General features: G+C 29.4%; 1 protein-coding gene across 4 annotated transcripts; it reads left to right on the top strand.

Annotated features, from left to right (window-relative positions):
- The first annotated feature begins 8,909 nt into the window (after positions 1–8,909).
- On the top strand, positions 8,910–21,094 carry LOC119664700 (SRSF protein kinase 3-like). Of its 4 annotated transcripts, none has more exons than XM_038074161.1 (8): positions 8,910–10,284; positions 12,131–12,352; positions 12,415–12,866; positions 13,171–13,502; positions 15,358–15,552; positions 16,194–16,343; positions 20,067–20,337; positions 20,403–21,094. In XM_038074161.1, the coding sequence occupies exons 1-8, from the start codon at positions 9,497–9,499 to the stop codon at positions 20,597–20,599; spliced, it is 2,607 nt and encodes an 868-aa protein (XP_037930089.1). In that variant the 5' UTR covers positions 8,910–9,496; the 3' UTR covers positions 20,600–21,094. The 4 variants fall into 4 exon arrangements, with proteins under 4 accessions (XP_037930089.1, XP_037930090.1, XP_037930084.1 ...); XM_038074162.1 differs by having other exon boundaries at positions 8,910–10,290; positions 16,254–16,343; XM_038074156.1 differs by having other exon boundaries at positions 8,910–10,290.
- Positions 21,095–21,460: the final 366 nt, after the last annotated feature.

Raw genomic sequence — 21,460 nt, 5'->3', positions numbered from 1 at the left:
ATATCGTGTTATTAGTTGCTTTTAAAGGAAGATCATCACCATACCTGTTTAAGCAGTGATCCATTTTATATGACCTTATTGGTTGTTATTAGAGCAGTCATGAAAATACCTGCATAATTAACCAGATTCATTAACGAATCTTATTGTCTAAAACCTGAGTTGATTTTTAAAAATTTAGATTGCATATTTTTTTGTTATGGAACTTATATTTTTTTTTATGGAATGCTAGCAAAAGGTATCAATTCCCCCATAGAATCCGATTCTCCAATAAAAAACTCTCTCTGAAACTGGGCGTGAAACCATGAAGAAAAATCTAATGCAAAATCTTAAAAGAGGTATTCCAACCAAATCCTGTAACACGACATTATGACTTACCCACTCAACCTCTTTATGCACCATCTATTGTCATGAAAATTACGTCTAATGATCATGTTCTAATAATCACCAACAAGTTACACTGCAAAAAGACATCGGGATATGATAACATCTCACCCATCACGACAAAAAACTTAGCCCTTTTGGCCATAAATTTTATCAAAAGCCTTTCATTAAGTTTAATACCATCATTAAACTTGACTTTTACCCAATAGAGTGATAAATCATAAATCAGGCAAAGATATATGTACTTTACACACCCTTATCTCTTCATACATGCCAATAAGCTTACTGACATGTGTTTCTATATTCTTTGAAAGAGCACTGCTTTTAACATATAAACCATTCCTTGAGATAATCAAAACGTAATACCCTCCTAACAGTTTGGTTTTAGGGGAAAATATAAAACTATTGAACAAGTGAACAGTATTATGAACGAAAGAAATAAGAAGAAATAAGCCACGCATTTGAGCTCAGAGAATATTGTTCCGTGATATTTTCGATGTAAAACAAGCATTTGACAAAGTATAGCATAATGGGCTTATATATAAGATACGCTGTCTATTACCTGTAAATGTCAACTCAGTTTTAGAATCGTATCTGCATAATAGAAAATTTAAAGTTAAATGTAAATCATATACTTCTAATAATTTACCAATAGAAGCTGGCGATCCACAAGGAAGTGTTCTTGTATGTACTTTACACATCTGATATCCCAATAAGTAATTCAGTAGTCACCACAACGTTTGCCGATGATACAGCAATTTTATGCTAAAACAAAAACGCTGTCTTAGTCTCAAACCAACTTCAATCTCACTTAATTCTGGTGGAGAAATAGTTATCAAAGTGGCGAATTAAAATTAATGAACTAAAATGTAAAGAAGTCATTTTTTAATTTTTTCTTGCCGATAATGGCGTGTCTTTTTATGACGAAAGAAACTATTTAAAAGTTAGACGGATTCGAATAGCAAAGACTGTATTAGAAGTCTTAGTGTATTGATTCAATAATTTATATTTATACACCAACATTGTACAGTTTCTAAGAAGAATTATAAAATTATACTGAAATACCATAAAAATTCATAAGATAACATTAAATATTTTCAAACATGGAAATATTTTTCGTGATAAGTTGGAGCAAGCTTATTATTTATTTGCTATTACGTTAAAAAATCAATTGAGACTACCTGCTGCAAGCAATAATTTCCTTACCGGGAAAAAACTTTAGTACTCGTTTCTTGACATTGATTTTGAGAGTTTGTGTAACGTACATATATCACCAAATAGCTTACAATTTATATAGATTCGTTAGAATACACTATTGTAATTAAGATTTAGGTAAAAAATTAAAACAAATTTTCTTCATTTATATAACACAGGCATAAAAATAAGCAAAAGTCGTATAATTTTAAAATAACACAAAGACGGCTCTGCAAAATCTTCCATTAAATTGTATCTATACAACTCAGGTTAAAAAAAAAATGATATATTGTATATTGTTATTATATATAGTTCTATTGTACAAAAATAACTATAGGCACAAAAACCTTTTAATTAAATTTTATTTTAAGATATGGCAGCAATTCATTCTATCTTAAGTTTCAAAATTTTATATTTGGAATGTAGCAGGATTTTTTATATATGACTTTTTCTATATATTTTAAACAAAAATAATATCACATTCATCACAATAATATCATCACATTAATTAAAAATAACTTTAATATATAATATATAGATTAAGATCTACTTGGTCCAAATTAAATAAGAAATATACTAGTTGGCTGCTTCAACTAAAGCCGAACCTGCTTAGTAATACGGAATAGCTACTTACGGTTCACTATGTTCTAGAAAGATATGCTATGAGACTGGGTCGACACTATAATGATTTTTGTCGTGGTTGAGGTTTTAAAAAGAAGGAGGCATCGGTGTTTCTCCTTCTTTTTCAATGCCCCTCTTTGGTCAATTGTAGATAAATCATAGTTCTATTGTACAAAAATAACTATAAGCACAAAAATCTTTTAATTAAATTTTAACAAATTTCTAAACACAGCGTTAAAATTGTTGCGTTTTCGCAACATTGTCAGGCAATGGGTTAAGAGCACCTTGTATTAGAAGAGCTGTTTAAATTTCATATTTCAATAAAATATACAAATATATATGCCACTAAATATTATACTATTTGATTAAAATGAAAGAACCATCTATCTGAATTTATTCTTGAAAAATTTTAAATAAACTTTGCAATTATGGGATAAACAATTTATTATATACACTATATATAGTAAAAATCTTCAAATAAACTTACTATTTAGTTATTTTATGTTTTATTTTACGTTTATAAATATCGTTATTATTCAATATTAGAACTAGGAAATGTATATTTCACATTATTTACTTAAAAGTATACTTGTACTTAACCTTAACTTTACTATTCAAATAACTTTACGTAAACAAGAGGAATATTCAACATCTACACAACTTATTTATTGAAGTGCGAACTTATGTAAGGTGAATAAATTAAACACATAAATCGAGCATATAAGGTCCTTTTAAATACAGCTTTATTAATCTTTCATAGTAAAACTACAACAAATGTGAAAGTATTTATTCTATTTTTAGTGTATTTTTAATACAATATACGGGTATATTATTTATCCTAGATTTGAAAATCAATTTTTCATATGTATACTTATATGTTCATATGTATATTGTAATTTCGTTGTAGATACCTACGTATGAATAATAGATAATCATGCACTTCACTAGATATAGTTAAGTTTAATTTTATAATGAATTTATAGATGAGAATTTGATTTACGTACTAATGAATTTATTCCACATTTTATTTGCTTATATTCTACTTAGGAACTTTGTTTACTTGACGAGAAATCAGAAGTCAATGAATTCTATTAACAATAAAATCATTATTCATAACATTGTTGTAATTATTAAGTAATTAATCGTGAACCTATTTTTCTTTCATACGATTTACGAACGTACGTCATTGAGTTAAATAATTCCCAAATAATGTTACTCATACGTCACACGTTGCCTTTTCGATTTTATTGACAAGAAGAAAAAATATTTAACCACACAGCTGCTTTGTTTATAAATTATTGTGTAATAAAAATATATACACTATGTAACTATTTATATCTTATTTATTAAATTTTAATTAATGTTTTAATTTCGGTAAACAATGCAATTAAATTTTTAATCTGCAACATTAAAAATTTTACTCGCTATTTCATATTTTTATTATTATTCTAATATTAAACTAATAAAATTATTTTTAATCATAAATAGGTAGTACTGTTATTACCCCAAAAATAAACTAAGTTTGATAAAAATGGATTTTAAAATCTAATTTAAGTCAATTTTGTTCAGATATATTAGTTTTCATTTATGTAGCAGTGGAGAGTTGTTAATTTCCTGGCTCGATGTTCTCAAAAGATTTTTTGAATTATAATAAGTACTACCATATCTAGACTAAGTTTTCTCAACCGCTGGACTACGAAGGCTTTTCAGCTGGGAAGGGGTTATAATATCCCGAGGTATTATAACAACTTGACGTAAGAGGCGACTAATAACCCTGCACTATCCGACTCTATTTGGAGTGTAAATAGTAGTGAGTGTATTTTCACTTGCGTCACCTGACTGGAAATATATATCTGGTACCATGGGGTCAGTGCCCGCAGCTTCGACTGTTCTGACCAATTCAGTGACTGTAGTTAAACCCTTAACTAACGCAGAAAGAATGATTGAAACTACTCACATTCATTCGGCGTTGAGTTGTATTTTCATACCGGTTGCTGTGATCCGATGATCAGCAGAGCTTGAGTATGTCTTGCTCCTTATTAAGGGGGAAATTATGCCAAACACATAATTTCAATTGTTGCCGGCGGAATTTCCTTGGAATTCCAGTAGGGCGTCAATCGAACATCGTGGTAATCACCCTGTCTTTGTAAAATATATTACATCTTGATTTACAGTAGGTTTTGGGTAGAGAAACACTAATCTAGACAATAATTTTTATTAGAAATTCCTATCTGGGAAATATTTTGTTTATTGAAGTAAATTTTGTTAAAATTATTGATATTGTTTTGTCTCTTTAATTTGCTCCTGGCAGTATCTTATGATCACTTATTGATAAATATTGAGCCTCTTACTATAACAGCATAAAAATATCGTGGTAAAATCACGATAAATCTCATCTCTTCATACATAATTGTCTATATATTCTCAAGTTGTGCCAGCAAATAATCCATTGTAACTATCTAGCGCTTTCAAAACAAAGTGCTACGATACATTGTAAATGCTCCATTCTACATCAGAAACAGTGATCTCCACCGTGACCTTGGCATGTCAACAATCGACGTCGTGGCTAAAAGGTGTGCCGTTGATTACAAACAACGTTTGAAAACAAACAGCGACCTAGACGGTTAAAAAGAAAAACAGTGGCAGACTTGATGGACAGAGAGTAGCAAAAGAGCTTCGCTTTCACCCCTTTTAAAATTTTCCAATCGAAATTGCTTATTAGTATCTCTTGTTGTTTGTTATTTGCAATATTAAAACGCTTACATCTAATTTTAAAAATCATTATTAAAAAGAAAAAGAAAGTTATTATGGAATTTTATAAGGTCCTCTATTATATATTGGTTAAATTGAAGTGGCGGCCTTGTATACTTAACACCACTTGAGCTCAAATAATGGCCCGTTGTTATAACACATTTTAGTACTGATCACATATATAGACTAGAAGCACCCCCAAAAGGACCGCAGATTGGTATGAAAAGACTTTTAATCTTCAATTGGCCAAAGAGGGGCATTGAAAAAGAAGGAGAAACACCGATGCCTCCTTCTTTTTAAACCCACAACCTCGACAAAAATCATTATAGTGTCGACCCAGTCTCATAGCATATCTTTCTAGAACATAGTGAACCGTTAGTAGCTATACCGTATTACTAAGCAGGTTCGGCTTTAGTTGAAGCAGCCAACTATTATATTTCTTATTTAATTTGGACCAAGTAGATCTTAATCTATATATTATATATTAAAGTTATTTTTAATTAATGTGATGATATTTTTGTGATGAATGTGATATTATTTTTGTTTAAAATATATAGAAAAAGTCATATATAAAAAATCTTGCTACGTTCCAAATATCAAATTTTGAAACTTAAGATAGAATGAATTGCTGCCATATCTTAAATTAGAGAGTGGCAAATGAATTGAAAATGTAATTTAGACCAGTTAATTATGTATGCATTAATGTAAAAAAAAGTGCCAGCTATTTGTATATATATAATTAAGATTTAAAGTTGATTGGTTTAGTGGCGATAAAATTACCCTAGACAGAGCTTCTCCAGGCAGAATTTCCCTAGTTAGAACTTCCCCATGCAGGACTTCTATAGATAGAGATGAGGTACTAGACCAATTTTTGCGGTTGATAATATATTTGTGACACTTATATTGAGGCTTTCATCCAGGGTTTTTGGTTCGTTGTCTTTGGTTATAATTAATATTTCATGTAGGTTTGTAGCCAAAAATATACTTCGGAAATGATTTTCAAATAATTTCGGATAAATGCTACATTATTAATATTAATAGTTCCATATTGAGTGTCCATATCAAGTGATAAAAGGTTAAGGGTTTCTAAAAATTGTTTTTAATTTTTAGACAATTGCCTTAGTTCGTTAAACGATTTTCCAGTCTCTGTACAGTCCTTTTTTAAGTCGTTTGCGATCTAGTTTATTGTGAATTTCATCATATTCGTCATGTAGTTTATATCCTTTGCATCATTATTTATGCTTCTTTACTTTAGTGTTGGTATTAACTTAATTCGATAACTGCCACAGTTTTAAGTTAGAGATGGTCCTAAGTCACCAGATACTCAAGATGTTATGAAAGCATCTGTTTGTAAATGTTACAATTTTAGATTTATTTCATATTGATAAACCAGGTCTCACATCCAATGGTTTAGGTATGCACTTTAAGCTTTCAAAATGTAGTTATAAATATTAACAAATATATAAAGATATTACAAATGAAATTGTGGTTAAATGTTTTGACATTCAGTGAATAATTTTTTATTATCACTATTACACACTAAATATCAGATATGTTGTGTTATAACTTACTTACTTTCTTACTTACTTACTGCTCTTCTTCTCTCCTAGTGGAGCATAGGGCGTCTTTGATGTTTTGGTTCAATCATCTGGATTCTCAAACGTTCTGTGATTACCGATAAGGAAGGACTTTATATTTCTACTACACTTTACACATGCAAGTCTGCGTAAATTGGAACTTAATTTCAAAATCATTTCAGTTTCATTGTCAATAATGACGATATTGTATTAATTACGTCATAAACTAAATTCTTATTCTTGCCCAAAGTTGGAGTGTTCTTAACGACTGATATTTCAGATTTCATTCGAATGCTGAATTCTCTTGTATATATATGAAAGGATCAATCATGGTAACAGTGTTCCGCTGTTGGGAAACCAATAATCCATATACTACTAAATCTTAATCCATTGATACTAAATCTTCCACTCATCTTTGTGCTTGATTTTAGTATTAGCCGTAATTTGTTGTTTCAGAGTTACAGAAATAAACTCGCAACTTACGAAATAAAATATGTGAAGCAACAACAATGCTCTTAAAATCTTCAGAGTTAGATTTTACTCGCAAAAAATTTTAAGTCTTAAGTTTTAATGCAGCCAAATTCCAAAATTAGTCTATTGTGAATGTTCACTGGAAATATGTTGCAAAATTCAAGTCATTCATTAAATTCATATGAGCATTTCATTTACTAATAAATTCAAATACATAAACAAAGAATTTAATTTAAATATATTAGATTAAAATTCTAACCATTGCACTTCTAATATTAATTTTGTTTTCTTTTATTTAAATTAATTAATTTTTAGTGTACAAATATTTCATATTGTACATAACACAGCAAAAAGCTAGTGTCAAAAAAAAAGCATTTAACATATTTTAAAAGCGCTGCCAATTTGTTTCAATCACGGTCTCCTCCTCAGACCTAGCCTCATAGCATGCTTTCCTATTTCGCACTATCTCGTCAGCGCAGATACCATGATGCTGAGCAGGTTCCTCCTTAGTTGAAGTAGCGGATTAGTTCGTTTCTTGTCTAAATTAGACCAAGTCAACCTTGAAATCTGAGGTTCATCAACCCATTATTGCTCGGCTATGCTCAGGTATTTTTGTTTAATTGCCAGTTTAACTGTAGCAAGTGGAACGCTTATATCGGAGAAGTAAATGTTAGGGAGACGAGCGGCTGCCTTGGTGAGATTGTCTGGCCTACAATTATCCGAGATATCGCTGTGACCAGGAACCCAAATGAGTTTAATCCTAACAAGCCCTAACAAGAAACACTGCAATATTGAGTTATAATTGATATGACTGAGGTGCCTATCAGTGATCTGTGTTTCAACCAAACTTAATGCCGTTTTTTAGAACTCTGAAAGAAAAAATTACGACTACTGTTAAATCATAGTTTTACTTTCTCACATTCATAGCCAATTTATTCCAGTTCTCAGTCGTTTTAAGTCTATTGAAAGGTAACTAATTAATGAACGTATTTATCCCATGCTATTATTGATCTTGGCCTGATCTTATTGATCTCAAAGTTTAACATACCGACTCTTTAACACTGCCCAACTGTTAAAGATTATTACTTCATTTATATCCACTGTTTTTTTTTTGTGATTGTGATTCATTCGGTCATAGCTAATTAATTCTTTTGTTAGTAATATTGGACCCCTGTTTTATTTCATAGAATTTGTTCTAATAACAGATTTTTATTGTTGTACAATAAAAAAAATAATCTATTTTGTATTTGTTATTGATATAAAATAATAAAAAAATGGTAGAATTCAGCGAAAAACGTATTTAAAGCTATCGGATAGGAGTGGCTTTAAATAGATAATAGAAGATATAATAGTTATACAATTTAAATTGATTATATATGTGTGCTTAAACAAAAGTCTGTTGTAGTTCATTTGTTGTAACATACTTTGGTAATAATGAGAAGTCTTGGGGCATAGTACAGTGAACACACCGATGAAAATTGTAGCTGTAGGAAAACAGACCTTATGTTTTTACAAAAATGATGACGTTTTATTTTTGTATTTTTATTAAAATCATCTGCCATAGTGAAATACTTCTTTGACTTTCTCTAACGTTTAATTTATTTATAATATATATAGGTATATATAAATATGTATATATGTATGTAAGCAGAATTATTTATAAATAAATTGGAGAATAGAAATATGTGCGCACCGTCCAAGGCACACACATGAACAGATAGATTCTCATAAGCATTTCGATTGAATTTTGGCAAACGAACGAGGCAAATGCAAGTCCAATGACGATACTAGTAAATACCAGTAAAAGAGTGTAGGGAGTGTGAGGTGTACTCGGAATAGTGCGAGTACACAAAGTGGTGGCATGAGAGAGCAATGAAAACAGTTGACAATTTTTTCATTTCGGTTTGATTTGATTCAGTTTAGCTTGCTGATTCGCCTAAAAACAGTCGTCAATTTGCGTTTCACGCGGTGCTCATGTTTTCGCGGTCAATTTTATTAATAATTAAAAATATTTTGTTTTGCAATGCATATTTCATAATTCATCCATCGTTCACACATAGTCTAGTGTTTGACTTTTACGGACACAATACGACGACGGCGTTATGTAAGAATATTTTCGCACGAAACTCGTACAAATAAAAAAATTAATAAATTCCATCGAATAAAAGTGTAATTTTCTAACGTGAGTTCATCGCTGGCGTTGAAAGCGCGTAATGGGGAAGTGTCGCATGTGAAAGTAAGCAAAACTCATAAAAATCAAAACACAATTTGGAAAATCAAGGGCGGTGCGGTACACGATTCCACGAAGTCGAATGTGAAAAGGCGTCATAATCGTTGACAGGCAATAACAACGCAATATCAAAAAATAAATAAATAGAAACAAAAAAAAACAAAAAAAAAATCAAAAAAAAAATAAAACAAAAGCTAAAGCTAAACAATGCAACAAGAAAGAAGTTTATAAAGCGATAAAAAAAAAATTGAAAAAAAAAAATAAATTCAAAATGAATATCATCAAATGGTTTCAAAACTTCAGTTTGCCATTTACCTTAAGTGGAAGCTGTGATAATTTGGGTCTAGAGTATTATCTTCCTTATTATTCCACACATCACCTGACCTGTTATAAGCATGAAGCACCTACATGGAAGTATCTCCAACAACTTCAGATACAATATATGCTGTTTATGGATAAGTTCTGGCCTATATTTATGTTTACACTGCAACAATGTCTCAGTGCCTACGAACTGTCTAGTGTTTTTTTCATCAAATATAGTAACCTTATTGCGGAATATATTAATATATTATCTCAGGATCAAATATTTGTTTGTGTATTCAAATTTTCATTACTCTTACTCTTCCTATTTATTTTGCACTGGGCAGAAGTAGGAGAACTCGTTGATGTTCTTAATATTGATAACGCACAAATTATTAATGAACTAATCTGTGATTTTGAACTAACAATTAAAAGGGCTAGTATTGTAACACCAGATGCAGCCAATGAAGCACTACTTGAAGTGGAGGAAAAGAAACGTCGAAAGCGGATTACCAAAAAGAGAAAGTGCGTATCAGCAGATCCTGTTCTTATAACTTTACCACGTCTTAAGAAAAAACCTAAATCTAAAGTACAGGATGTACATTTCGCCGACTATGATGGACTTCCATTAAATGGTCCTGTACTAGTACCGAATGAGTTATTTTTACCATTGCGTGTAGAACCGTTAACGTTTGATAGAAATATTTCTCCAATTGAAGCTGATTTAGAAGATACGGAAAGATTGGATATATCGTACATGTGTGTGTGTGTATATATACTTAGTTATATTGTTTAAAATTATTGTAGTTGGGTAAAAAAATAATGATTGGTAAAAAAATAAATGGACTAAATTTTGAAAATTGAAATTATAACTAAATTGAAAATTTCTTAATAATTTTTATCCAATTTGTTATAACTATTATAAATTGTTATATATACATCTTTTATAAAAATATTTTTTTAGCATCGTAAAAATTACTCTTGTTACTATTTTAACCAGATTTGAACACCCACTTCTACTTAGAAAGCCTAACAATTATTATTAGATTTCAGTTTCCATCAAATTTTTAAAGCTTTGATAATGATTGTTGTTTTGATTGTGATTAGAATAAAAAAAATTGAAGAGCATAATTTGCAGTGAAAGATTTCCTACTATAACAAAACCTGCTAGTAGTTAGTAGTTTCTTTTCAATCTTTCTATATAGATTTCAAATTAAGTAATAAGTTCAGTTGTGATATATTCCAATTCAGACTAATGAATATTTATATTTATGTAAATACTTTCATATATTAATAATTAATAATATATTAATAATGAAACTTACAACATGAAATCCAGACATCATTATAAATTTTTTAATTTGGTTAGGATAACCTATTACTAGTAGAAGGTAGTAACATAAAACTTTTGATTGCAGTATAAAGTACACCTTCCATTTATATTACTTTCATTATAACCGGACTGAAAAAGCATAGACCTTTTGTTTACAGTATAAACTACACCTTCTATTAATATCACTTACATTAAAACTGGACTAAAAACAATAGAACGTCAAAATATGTTTTTAAATCACACATTATGATAAACTGTCAATCGTGATAAATCGTATAAAATATCGCAAGGACTACATATATATAACTACAATTGTATATTTACCAAGTTTGCAGCAGAGTAGCTTTGAAAAATTTTCCGAAAATGTGGGTCGACCACCAGTTATTCACATCACTTTTATGTTATTTAAACTCTATTAAATATAAACTTTGTCGAAAACATTTCGAACTCATTTTGAATAAAGCGATACTCTGCTGAGTATGCAAATATAAATAAAATTATTTTTCGTCCATTGTGCTCAACAAATGTTAATCAGTCATCTGATTAAAGACAGAGTAGTAGACTCAAATTTTTTCTTTATTTATTATGATATATAAAAGTAAAGAAAACATCAATAGGATCCACTTGTCCTATTAGACAACTGTGTTACCATATAAAAGTCGAAGGACTTGAGGCAACATGACCGCTTTAATATAGTTCAGGGTTTTCTTTAAAAGAGAATCTTATTCTCTTCAAAAATACGTCATGTAGCTGACCTTGATCCTCTGGGAAATAATTATCTAGTAAACTTAATCTATTTTGGGTATGCGCTGGATGGTGTCAGCGGATGTGAATCATTTTGTATGTATTCTTTAGAGCTGTGACAAATATAAAAAATTATACTTTTTAGAATGATTACCTAACTGACAGTAACTTGTGAACACTATAAAATTGATATATCTAGTAGTAATTTCAATGAGACTAATACACTAAAAGGGACTAACTTGCTTACAGATGTCTACACATCGTCGACTCTTCCCATGTTCTTTTAAATTGCTCAAAGTTTTAACAACTGTTTTATGATATAAACAAGTGCTATGTTCAAAAAGTTCTGATATTTCGAATATATACTTAAGCACATTGTCAGACTGGTTCTTCCATATAAACAAAAAACTTAATCATATATTTAATAAATTTAGAAATAAATATTTTCTTTTAAATAAATTAATTATTATTATAAAAAATAAAATAAAATAATTTATGTTTGAAAACTAATGTATTATTTTTTTTCAGTTCTGAACCACGTGGTACTCTTAGCACAACAGATGAAATTTTTCCCAATTCTCCGGATAGCAGCCTTTACGGCTCAGACGAGGAACAGGAAGATCCTTCCCAATATTGTCGTGGCGGCTATCATCCGGTTGTTATTGGGGACATATTTGACAATCGCTTTCGTGTTGTGCGGAAATTGGGTTGGGGTCATTTTTCAACTGTGTGGCTTTGTAGGGACTTGAAGTAAGTTCTATATAATATTTCTATAATAAAACATTAATTCTTTGTAATTTTAATTTGCATAGAGATGAGAAATACGTGGCCTTAAAAGTTGTTAAAAGTGCACCACATTACATCGAAACCGCAGCTGATGAAATACGACTATTAGAAGCTATACGTGATGCAGATCCATTGGATGGAAAACGCGAACGTATCGTTTCTTTACTAAATCATTTCACTGTGCGTGGTGTAAATGGTATTCATACGTGTTTAGTGTTTGAAGCCTTGGGTTGCAGTCTTTATAAACTAATAGTTAAAAATAATTATTTTGGTTTGTCTATACCACAAGTACGTAATATTATCAAACAAGTCTTGGAAGGTTTGGATTACTTGCATACCAAATGTAGCATTATACATACTGACATAAAACCAGAGAATATATTACTAGTTATAGATAATGCAGCTGCAATGAATCAACAAATTGATGATGAAATTAATAGTTTACGTGTGAAAGGTGCCGATTTTCCTGACTCATATAGTAAGTATTAATTTAGGAAACTTCATCTTTATGTAATTTGAATTATTTCCTCTAGATTTTTTCGACCTATTATAATTAATTTTATTAATTAATTAATAAAATTGAATTATACATTAATACCAAATAAATAGCAGAAGTAAAATAATATAAGAAGTAAAATATAAAATAGAATATAAGACAAATATAAAAAGAAGAAATAATATAAGTCTTCAAAATTATAGTTGACTTCATTTTAATATGTTTAAGCACGTAGCATTTTAAATATTATTTAAAAGATAATTAATTCTATCTTTAATATATTTAGTCAGCTCCATCGAAAAACAAACGAAATCTCGTGCTAAATGGCCACTTATCGATACGAACACTTCAAGTACCAGCACAAATACGGCAAATAATTCTACGTCCTCAACACCATTACCACCACTCGTGGTTCCGAATACTGCTATGACCTCTTCTGATGAGACTACATCAATTTTAAACACAAATACACCATCTTCGTTGGCGTCCAAATATTCTAGCCTTGTTGGCGATAGCGATGGTGGTGGTGGAAGCGGTGCGGATATAATTGTTGGTAACTCATCTTCAGGAAATATAAATAATCGTTATCGTGCCGCCGAAAAGAAAATCACTGCCAAGGTATGAATGCAAAAAATTAATTATTATTAATAAAAAAATAATACACAATATAAACATTTTAAATTAATGTAAAACACAATTTCACGTATTCGAGAGTTGGTACTTACGTTTTATGATAACTATCATCTGAGTTTTGAATGCATTGAAAATAAATTTTGAAGTTAAATAATAGGTGTTAGTTCTGACATAGAAATTTAATCCTTTAAAAAAAATTGATTTTGCAGTATTAAAATATCATTTTCTTACCTCTAAGTAATATAATGGTTTAATCTGTTTTATGGGAACTGTCCCAACTGATTTTTAATGATATCAAACAGACACGATGTCATTGATCATTCTGATCAGTAGAATAACGCTATTACTTCATAGAGCATTAAAAAACTTTAAAAAAAAAATACTTTTAAATAACTAAAAATCATGATGAGACAAAAATAGTTGAAATTAGAAGAATGTGTTCTAATGCAGTTTGAAGTGCTCCTGATTTGTCCCTTAACGAGTACTTTCTTGATTTGAGAAGTGAGACTTTGAGAAAAGTCTTAACAAATCGTTTATTTCTTAATAAAAGAATTTATGTTTATTTAAATTATGTTAATTTTTCAATATACATTTTTCTCGAATATTTTTACAAAAATACAAAAAGCTACAAAAAGTAAAAGAAACCTTACATCGGAATAGAATTCAAAACCTTAGTTATATAATGCAATGTTATGCAAAAAACTATTTGATAAAAAATATATGCACTATGTTTGGTCACCAAAAAATAGTCCGATTATTTAAATAATGAAATTGTTATGGAAAGACTTGTACTTTTCTATATCTTCCGTACATTGGACCTTTTTTATAGAAATTGTACCTTTCTGAATCAATTTTTGTACAGACAAAAATTTTCAAGTGGCAACCGTGATGTAGAATGTCACGGGCACGTCAAAATCAAAATTGTTGTTGCTTTTACTGCAAATTAAAAAACAAAGAGTAAGAAAAAAAATAAAATTCGGTCATGAGACCCGGGGTATCTGGCCTAGTGTCATATATACTTATTATTCCGTAATATTATGGAAACATGCATTGATTATCTTTTAATATTTTCTTTATTGATACGATTTCTTAATGGTGTTGCTCAAGCTACATCCCAAATGCTTCTGTTCTCTAAGAGCAGAGCAGCATACACACGTAGCTCAAAGTGCTTGGACTCATAACTGCAAGATCAGCAATTAATGCTGCTGCGTGTTGGTTTAGAGTAAGTGAATAATACTTTTCTCCAGTAGACCACACAGAAAATGAGTAACGGATGTTTTTGTTTATATTATGTATGCTACACTAGTCACTCAGTTAAAGCCGTGTTATATGTATGTATGTATTTCCTTTAAAATTTACGCACAATCAAAAAAAGTACAAAAGTAATAGTAAAAATATGAAATTGACAAACTGATGTGATATTCTGTATAATATGCTTTTTCGTCATAGCCCGAAAGAAACAATTTTGACGTGCCCTTTAGTTGCCATAAGGAACAATTGAATCATGAAACGATAAGTTCGAACTCTCCTATACGCACTCACATTCAATGCAAAGTTAAGGGAAAAATGCACATATACCACACGAACACGCACAAACACAATCGTAATGAAAAGCCAACGAGTGAATGCTCCCCTCACACATAATTGTTGTGTTTTGTTGTGTGTTATATTTCATAATTTTATTTTCAAATAATTATTTTGTTCACAAAAACCCAGCTAAGAAAAGGTGCACTTTTTACTTAATTTTATTCATTAATGCACTTAAAAACAAAAAAAAATCAAACAAACGCCTGCAATAGTTTTTTGTCCTTTTTTGTTTTTGTTAAATTTAAATTTTCAGTCGGTTGACGACGATGTCAATGAAGCTAACGAAACTAATGCCACTACCACCGATGAAACAAACGGCACCGAAACAAATTTAGTAACAAACAAAAACAACAACAATGACAATAACAACGAAAACATAAACGATAAACAAAACAACGAAGCTGTTAACAAAACAAAAAATGCAGAAAATTTACAAAATCTCAAAAAGGTAAAATTCCGTCAAAAAATAATTTTAAATGCCAAAAAATAAATAAATATTTCATAGCTGCAATTCGTGCAGTTGCTTTAGAAAGTAAATTTCTGTGCTTTAAGGAAATGCAAGTTTGTTGTTCCTAAATAATAATACATATATAAAATTTATTAACAAGATAGTATATATAGTTATATATACATATATATATATATAGTTAATTGCATATAAATATATATTCTTGTACAAGTACTGCGTTCTTACTAACGATTTCGATTTGTTAGAATTTCGTCATTTTGTGAAGTACTCTTTTTCTAGTTGCTGATTTACAACATTTTAATAAAAGCTGTTATAATATGTAAATTAAATTAGATACAATTAGTCTGAGTGTAATAATACATAACATATATTGTATAATATAATTATTTAAATTTTTATTTAGTTAATTTCATCCTATATATGCACTATAAACAATTCCCTTAGATATTAGTATCAGTTCGTTTTTTCATTTTTTTATTTTATGCATTTTTTTTTTATAAATGTATGTCCATAAGATCGCTTCGATTGCAGATATATGTTGCTTATTATTGTATATATCACGCTTTTTCAACGAACATCTTGTTTTTGCACTTTTTCTTTGTGTTTTTTACGTTTTGCAGTTGCCCACTGATTGTATTGGTACAGATAAAGAATCAACTAAAGCTAATGCCATTCCGCAGACCCACTCCTATACGAATGCCATACAGACGCTGATCAACAATACGAATGTCCGCGTTAAAATTGCCGATTTGGGAAATGCTTGCTATGATGTAAGTTATGAATTTTTTTGACCAATCACTCATTGCATGCACACCATCCATCTAGCACAGACTCTATCAGTTTAACAGTTTCTATTTGTTAGATCCGTTTCACACTTACCGCAAAAATAAAATGTTAAAATAATTATAATTGGCTAATAAAGCCTATAGGCCACTTCACATTCACCAGTGACGTTACGATGACGGGAAGAAGAACTGCAGCATAAATTTCAACTATGGTCGCAGTGCTCCGTTCCGTTAGGAGCTAGTACCCCGTTTAGTTATATTCTATTCTACGATGACGGGGGAAAAACCGATCCGGCGCCGTACTATTGCCGTTGGTTGTCACTTTTCAATTTAACTACCGGACGAAAGTGTGTCATTTTATTATTTAATGTTAATTTTTTCTTGCCGGGAGTGACACGTCTTTATGATGAAAAGAAACTATTTAAAACGTAGTGCAGACTATCATTTTTGAATGCCATTCAAGTTGCGCTCTTTCTCTTGCTCAAATTTATGCTAGCGACCGAACTTGAACATGCTCATATTCAAGAGTTGTCATTCAAGCAAAATTTTTAAAGAATAAGGGTGTTTACGCACATGTAAGTGTGTTTTAGTACAACCACACAAAAATATGCTCTTGAATGACGAATGTAATCTTTTAGGTGACAGACTATCATTCACAACATGTTGGAAGCTGAATGATGTCCTCACCAAAATTTTGGTGTCATTTTTAGATTTTCTCTCTTGAATGACGCTCAAAAATGATACTCTGCATCGCGCTTAAAAGTTAGAAGTGTTCGAATAGAAATGAAAAGACAACAACAAGAATTTAGTTAATTTATTGAAATTTGGCTGAACATACAATGCCGTTTTGAGTATTGCCAACTACTCATTATCGGTTAAAAAATGTTAGAATTTTTTTAATTAGTTTATAGTCTGTATATAATTTATGTAGACTGTATTTATAGTTTTTTATCTTACTTTATATATGAATTTTTAGTAAGCACGATTAGACATCTTTTTGTTTTTTAATGTAAAAGTTTGTAAGTTTAAAGTTCTATATTACGAAATTCAAGCTATGGAAAAACTGCTCAATATAGCCTGTTATACTATAATCTATTCTCTAAATGTGGTGAAATGGAAAACTATGAATATAACAGAGGATCGTGTGCAACACATAGGTGACGGCTTAATCCAGGATAGTGTGAAACGGATCTATCTATTGATTTTGGAATAATGTAAAATAAAAATTTTAAACTTTTTATGTATGCTGCGTATGAGTAATTTTTTTATAGCGAACACTTATAATCATTAAAACAAAAGAATTAATAAAGTGTGTGATGAATGTGATAATTCTTATGTCGTATATTAATCGAAAACATATTTTTTTTAAATAAATATTATAGTTATTATTGGATATAAGTCATAAAGAAAATTTTTTTTTTACGTGAAGTGCATTTAATGTCTGATTTGCAAGAATAGTTTGATACTTCATAGCCTTTTATTGAGATATCAGTGAACTCCATAAAAAATTTACTGTAACAATTATATATGTTGTATATTTTATATTTGTTATTTTTAGAATGATTCTTGTTATTTTAATAATACCTATTAATTATAATTTAGTTCAACAAACACAAAAGTAAATTTTTATTGAACATACTGCATCTTTTTGTTGTACGTCCTGTTCTGATTCACCTTAAATTTAATACCAAATATATTGCTGTCTTTTTTATAGTTAAGGGTTTTAATTTAAATCGAACTCTTTTAAGACTATATTTTGACTTTATAAAAATCTTAGTATGTGTTTTCATTGAGTATATCCAGAATTTAAAGTCTATGCCATCATCATCTCAGGCCATCTGACGTCTCATTGACACATGTTTATTTTTTTTATTAAATCCTTTTTTAATCGAATCTTCATTTCGTTTAATAAATTCTATTCTCTTGATATTATTTTTGTTTTTCTTTGATCCGTCTAATTTCTTTTTTTTTAAACAAAATCTTTTTTTCTGTGTATATTTTAGTGTGCAATGACTAAGCAAAAAAAGAAAAGATGACTACTCCCTTGCTAAAAATGTCTGTTCTATTACTATAACAACGTATATACAAAAGAGTTTAGATAGAATAGTTGAAAATAGCATTCAAAAGAAATCTCTTCCAAAATTTGTATGTTTAACAATGTGGTATATTGAAACTGCTGTCCAAAATCTGGTAGCAGAATCGACCGCATATTTGACAGAAAAGACTTTATTATTGGTATGATCATCGATATTGAGGGGGTTTTTAAGAAGGTAACGTTTGATGGTATGAGCAATGTGGTTGCTCAGGATTTTATTCAAATAAATAAAAGGGATGTTATTACAACCATTGTAATTAAAACATAAAATAAACAGTATCCTATAAGTGATATAAGTAGTTGCTATCTGCAGGCGGTATTCTATCTCCCTATAGACTTTTTATGAAATTTTGTGAAATTAACGAACTATTGTCTAAAGAAATAAATTATTTGAAATATTAATCTTAAAAATTGATAAAGTGGATACAGGTTATTTTATAATTCATGACAATGGACCATTTTTGTGAGCAAATGTCTATTGAATATTTTACCACTTCTAATTGCTGTATCATCCTTATACTATCTACATCTTAGACCTAAACTGAACGTATAGATGTCAATAATGTTTGAACATTTTTTATTACCTATTAGACATACTTCTTAAGTTTAAACAAATTAATCCTATGAATATTTAAGTTAAGCAACCGGATTCATTAGTTAAGGTAATAAGTTGTTTTTAATACAAAGGAAAGACCTGAAGGATGGTATAACACATCACCTATGTCGGACTTGTTGATTTAATTTTTAGTGTACTATGTTATCTATGTCGGAGTTGTCGCTTTAATTTTTAGTTGGCGAACACAGGCACTGATAATTATTTGATGATATGGTAATGCATATTTATTTTTCTTCACAGTTTTATTTGTCAAGATACTTTCTTTCAATAGTAATACAACCATCAACGGTTCTCTAACTCTTCGATGCCTTTTTTCGGAACGATTTTTCTTTACTCAAAATCGATTTCTTTTTCGGCAATCACTTTTTTATTTCAGACAAATTTTTTTGTCCGGAGTATTTTTTATTATCTGATGTTCTCTCTAGTGCCAAATCTAGAGTAAACAGGTAAAGAAACAATTCGAAGCGTAATTCATCCACTTGAAACTTCGCTTTCAAAAACTTGTGACTTGTTGCTTTTGATTCGGTTTAAGCAAGTATGGTATCCATTTCAGAAGTAACTTATACATATTGAAATTTTCATGAAAAATTTTAAACGCACTGCCTTCTGATATCTTTAAGGTGTAGCTACCTTACGCAACCTCACCTTACTTTTTTTAACAATATATTTTCGGCGTTCCTTATGTTTTTCGAAACAATTATCGAATTTGAATAGCCAAAGCTTTTAGTATCATAGATGTTTGTATGATCTGGACAGACGAAGATTTTTATGTGATATGATATTACAAAGTATCAAATTGTTATTATAGAATAAAATGAGAAATACATCACACTACTAATCTGCACTTAATTTTGGTTGAAGTTTTAAGCTTTTATTTAAATAACTAATCTATTCTTTTATTATCTTAATAGTTCCTTCACGTCTATGGTTTATTATTTTTAACTAATTTCTGTACTCATAAGTGTTAACCCAAAACTAAAGTATTTTTTTGTCATAGTACCACCATTTTACTGAAGATATTCAAACGCGTCAGTATCGTTCCATCGAAGTATTGCTTGGTGCACCTTATAATTTTACCGCCGATATTTGGAGTACAGCGTGTCTAGCATTTGAACTGGCAACAGGAGACTATCTTTTTGATCCTCATGCTGGTGAAACATATTCACGAGATGAGGATCATTTGGCACACATTATAGAGCTTCTAGGACAAATTCCGCCTTCAGTTATATTTCGAGGCAAACATGGGCTTAAATATTTTAGTAGTTATGGTATGTATATTAGCAGTCATTAGATAAGCCAATTATTAATTACTAATTAAATTTTTTATTTACAGGCAATTTACGAAACATAACCAAGTTGAAACCCTGGAATCTATTAAATGTACTCATTGAAAAATATGAGTGGGATCCGATTGAAGCGAAAAAGTTTTCGGACTTTTTGCTACCAATGTTAGAGTACAATCCAGTCATACGTGCATCTGCCGCTGAATGTCTGAGTCATCCATGGTTAGAACAGGAGGAGTTCGTTTAAGATTTGTTTTAGGTTCTTTATTGTATGCAGTTGTGAAGACAAAGCGTTTAAGACAATTTTTGTTGTTGACAGGGTGCGATAGACTTAAATGAAATAATTAATTGTGTAAGTTAAATGTAGAATTTTAATTATTAATTACTTAAAATTTGTACTTGTAGGCTTAGATTAAATTAAAAAAAAATATATATAAATTAATTTTAACAAAATTAGCAAAAAGATATCACTAATATTTATATTAATTGGTAGACAAATAAATTGGCGTTTAAATATCAGTAGCGTAATTTATAATTTTTTAATTGGTTTGTAAGCTTTAACATTTTATTTTGTGAAAATAATACAACCAAAATCAACATATGCCTATCTGACTGATTTATTTATTTTGAATATATTAAATATTAGAATAATTACAAATACAAAAACAAAAAAAAACAAACAAATTTGTTAAGGAAAAAATCATTTTACGAAATTATCGTACTTTTGCAAAATCAATTGGAATAAACGACTAACATAAAAAAAACAAATATTATATATAATATTCTGCGGTATTTTATAACTATTAATTATGGTAAATATTTTAAAAATATTAATATTAAATAATTAACAATGTAGCTAAATAAAATATTGTCTAAATTATTTAATTTAAACTAGTTATAAAATATTATTGTGAACTAAGAAATTAACACATTTAATATACACATATATAAAACAATATGAATAATAAAATTAAAAATGAGCTACTCAAAATTAAATAATAATATTAAAATTATTGTAACAATTTGTTGCATCATAATTAAACACGAATAAATTTTTTAATAAATTTATTAGAATTTGCATATACAAGAAATAAAAATAAATAACATT

The sequence above is a fragment of the Teleopsis dalmanni genome, chromosome 1 (assembly GCF_002237135.1).
Source record: "Teleopsis dalmanni isolate 2A chromosome 1, ASM223713v2, whole genome shotgun sequence".
NCBI classification, from domain to species: domain Eukaryota; kingdom Metazoa; phylum Arthropoda; class Insecta; order Diptera; family Diopsidae; genus Teleopsis; species Teleopsis dalmanni.
The sequence above is the reverse complement of the archived record's forward strand: the minus strand, read 5'-3'. Positions and strand labels throughout refer to the sequence as shown.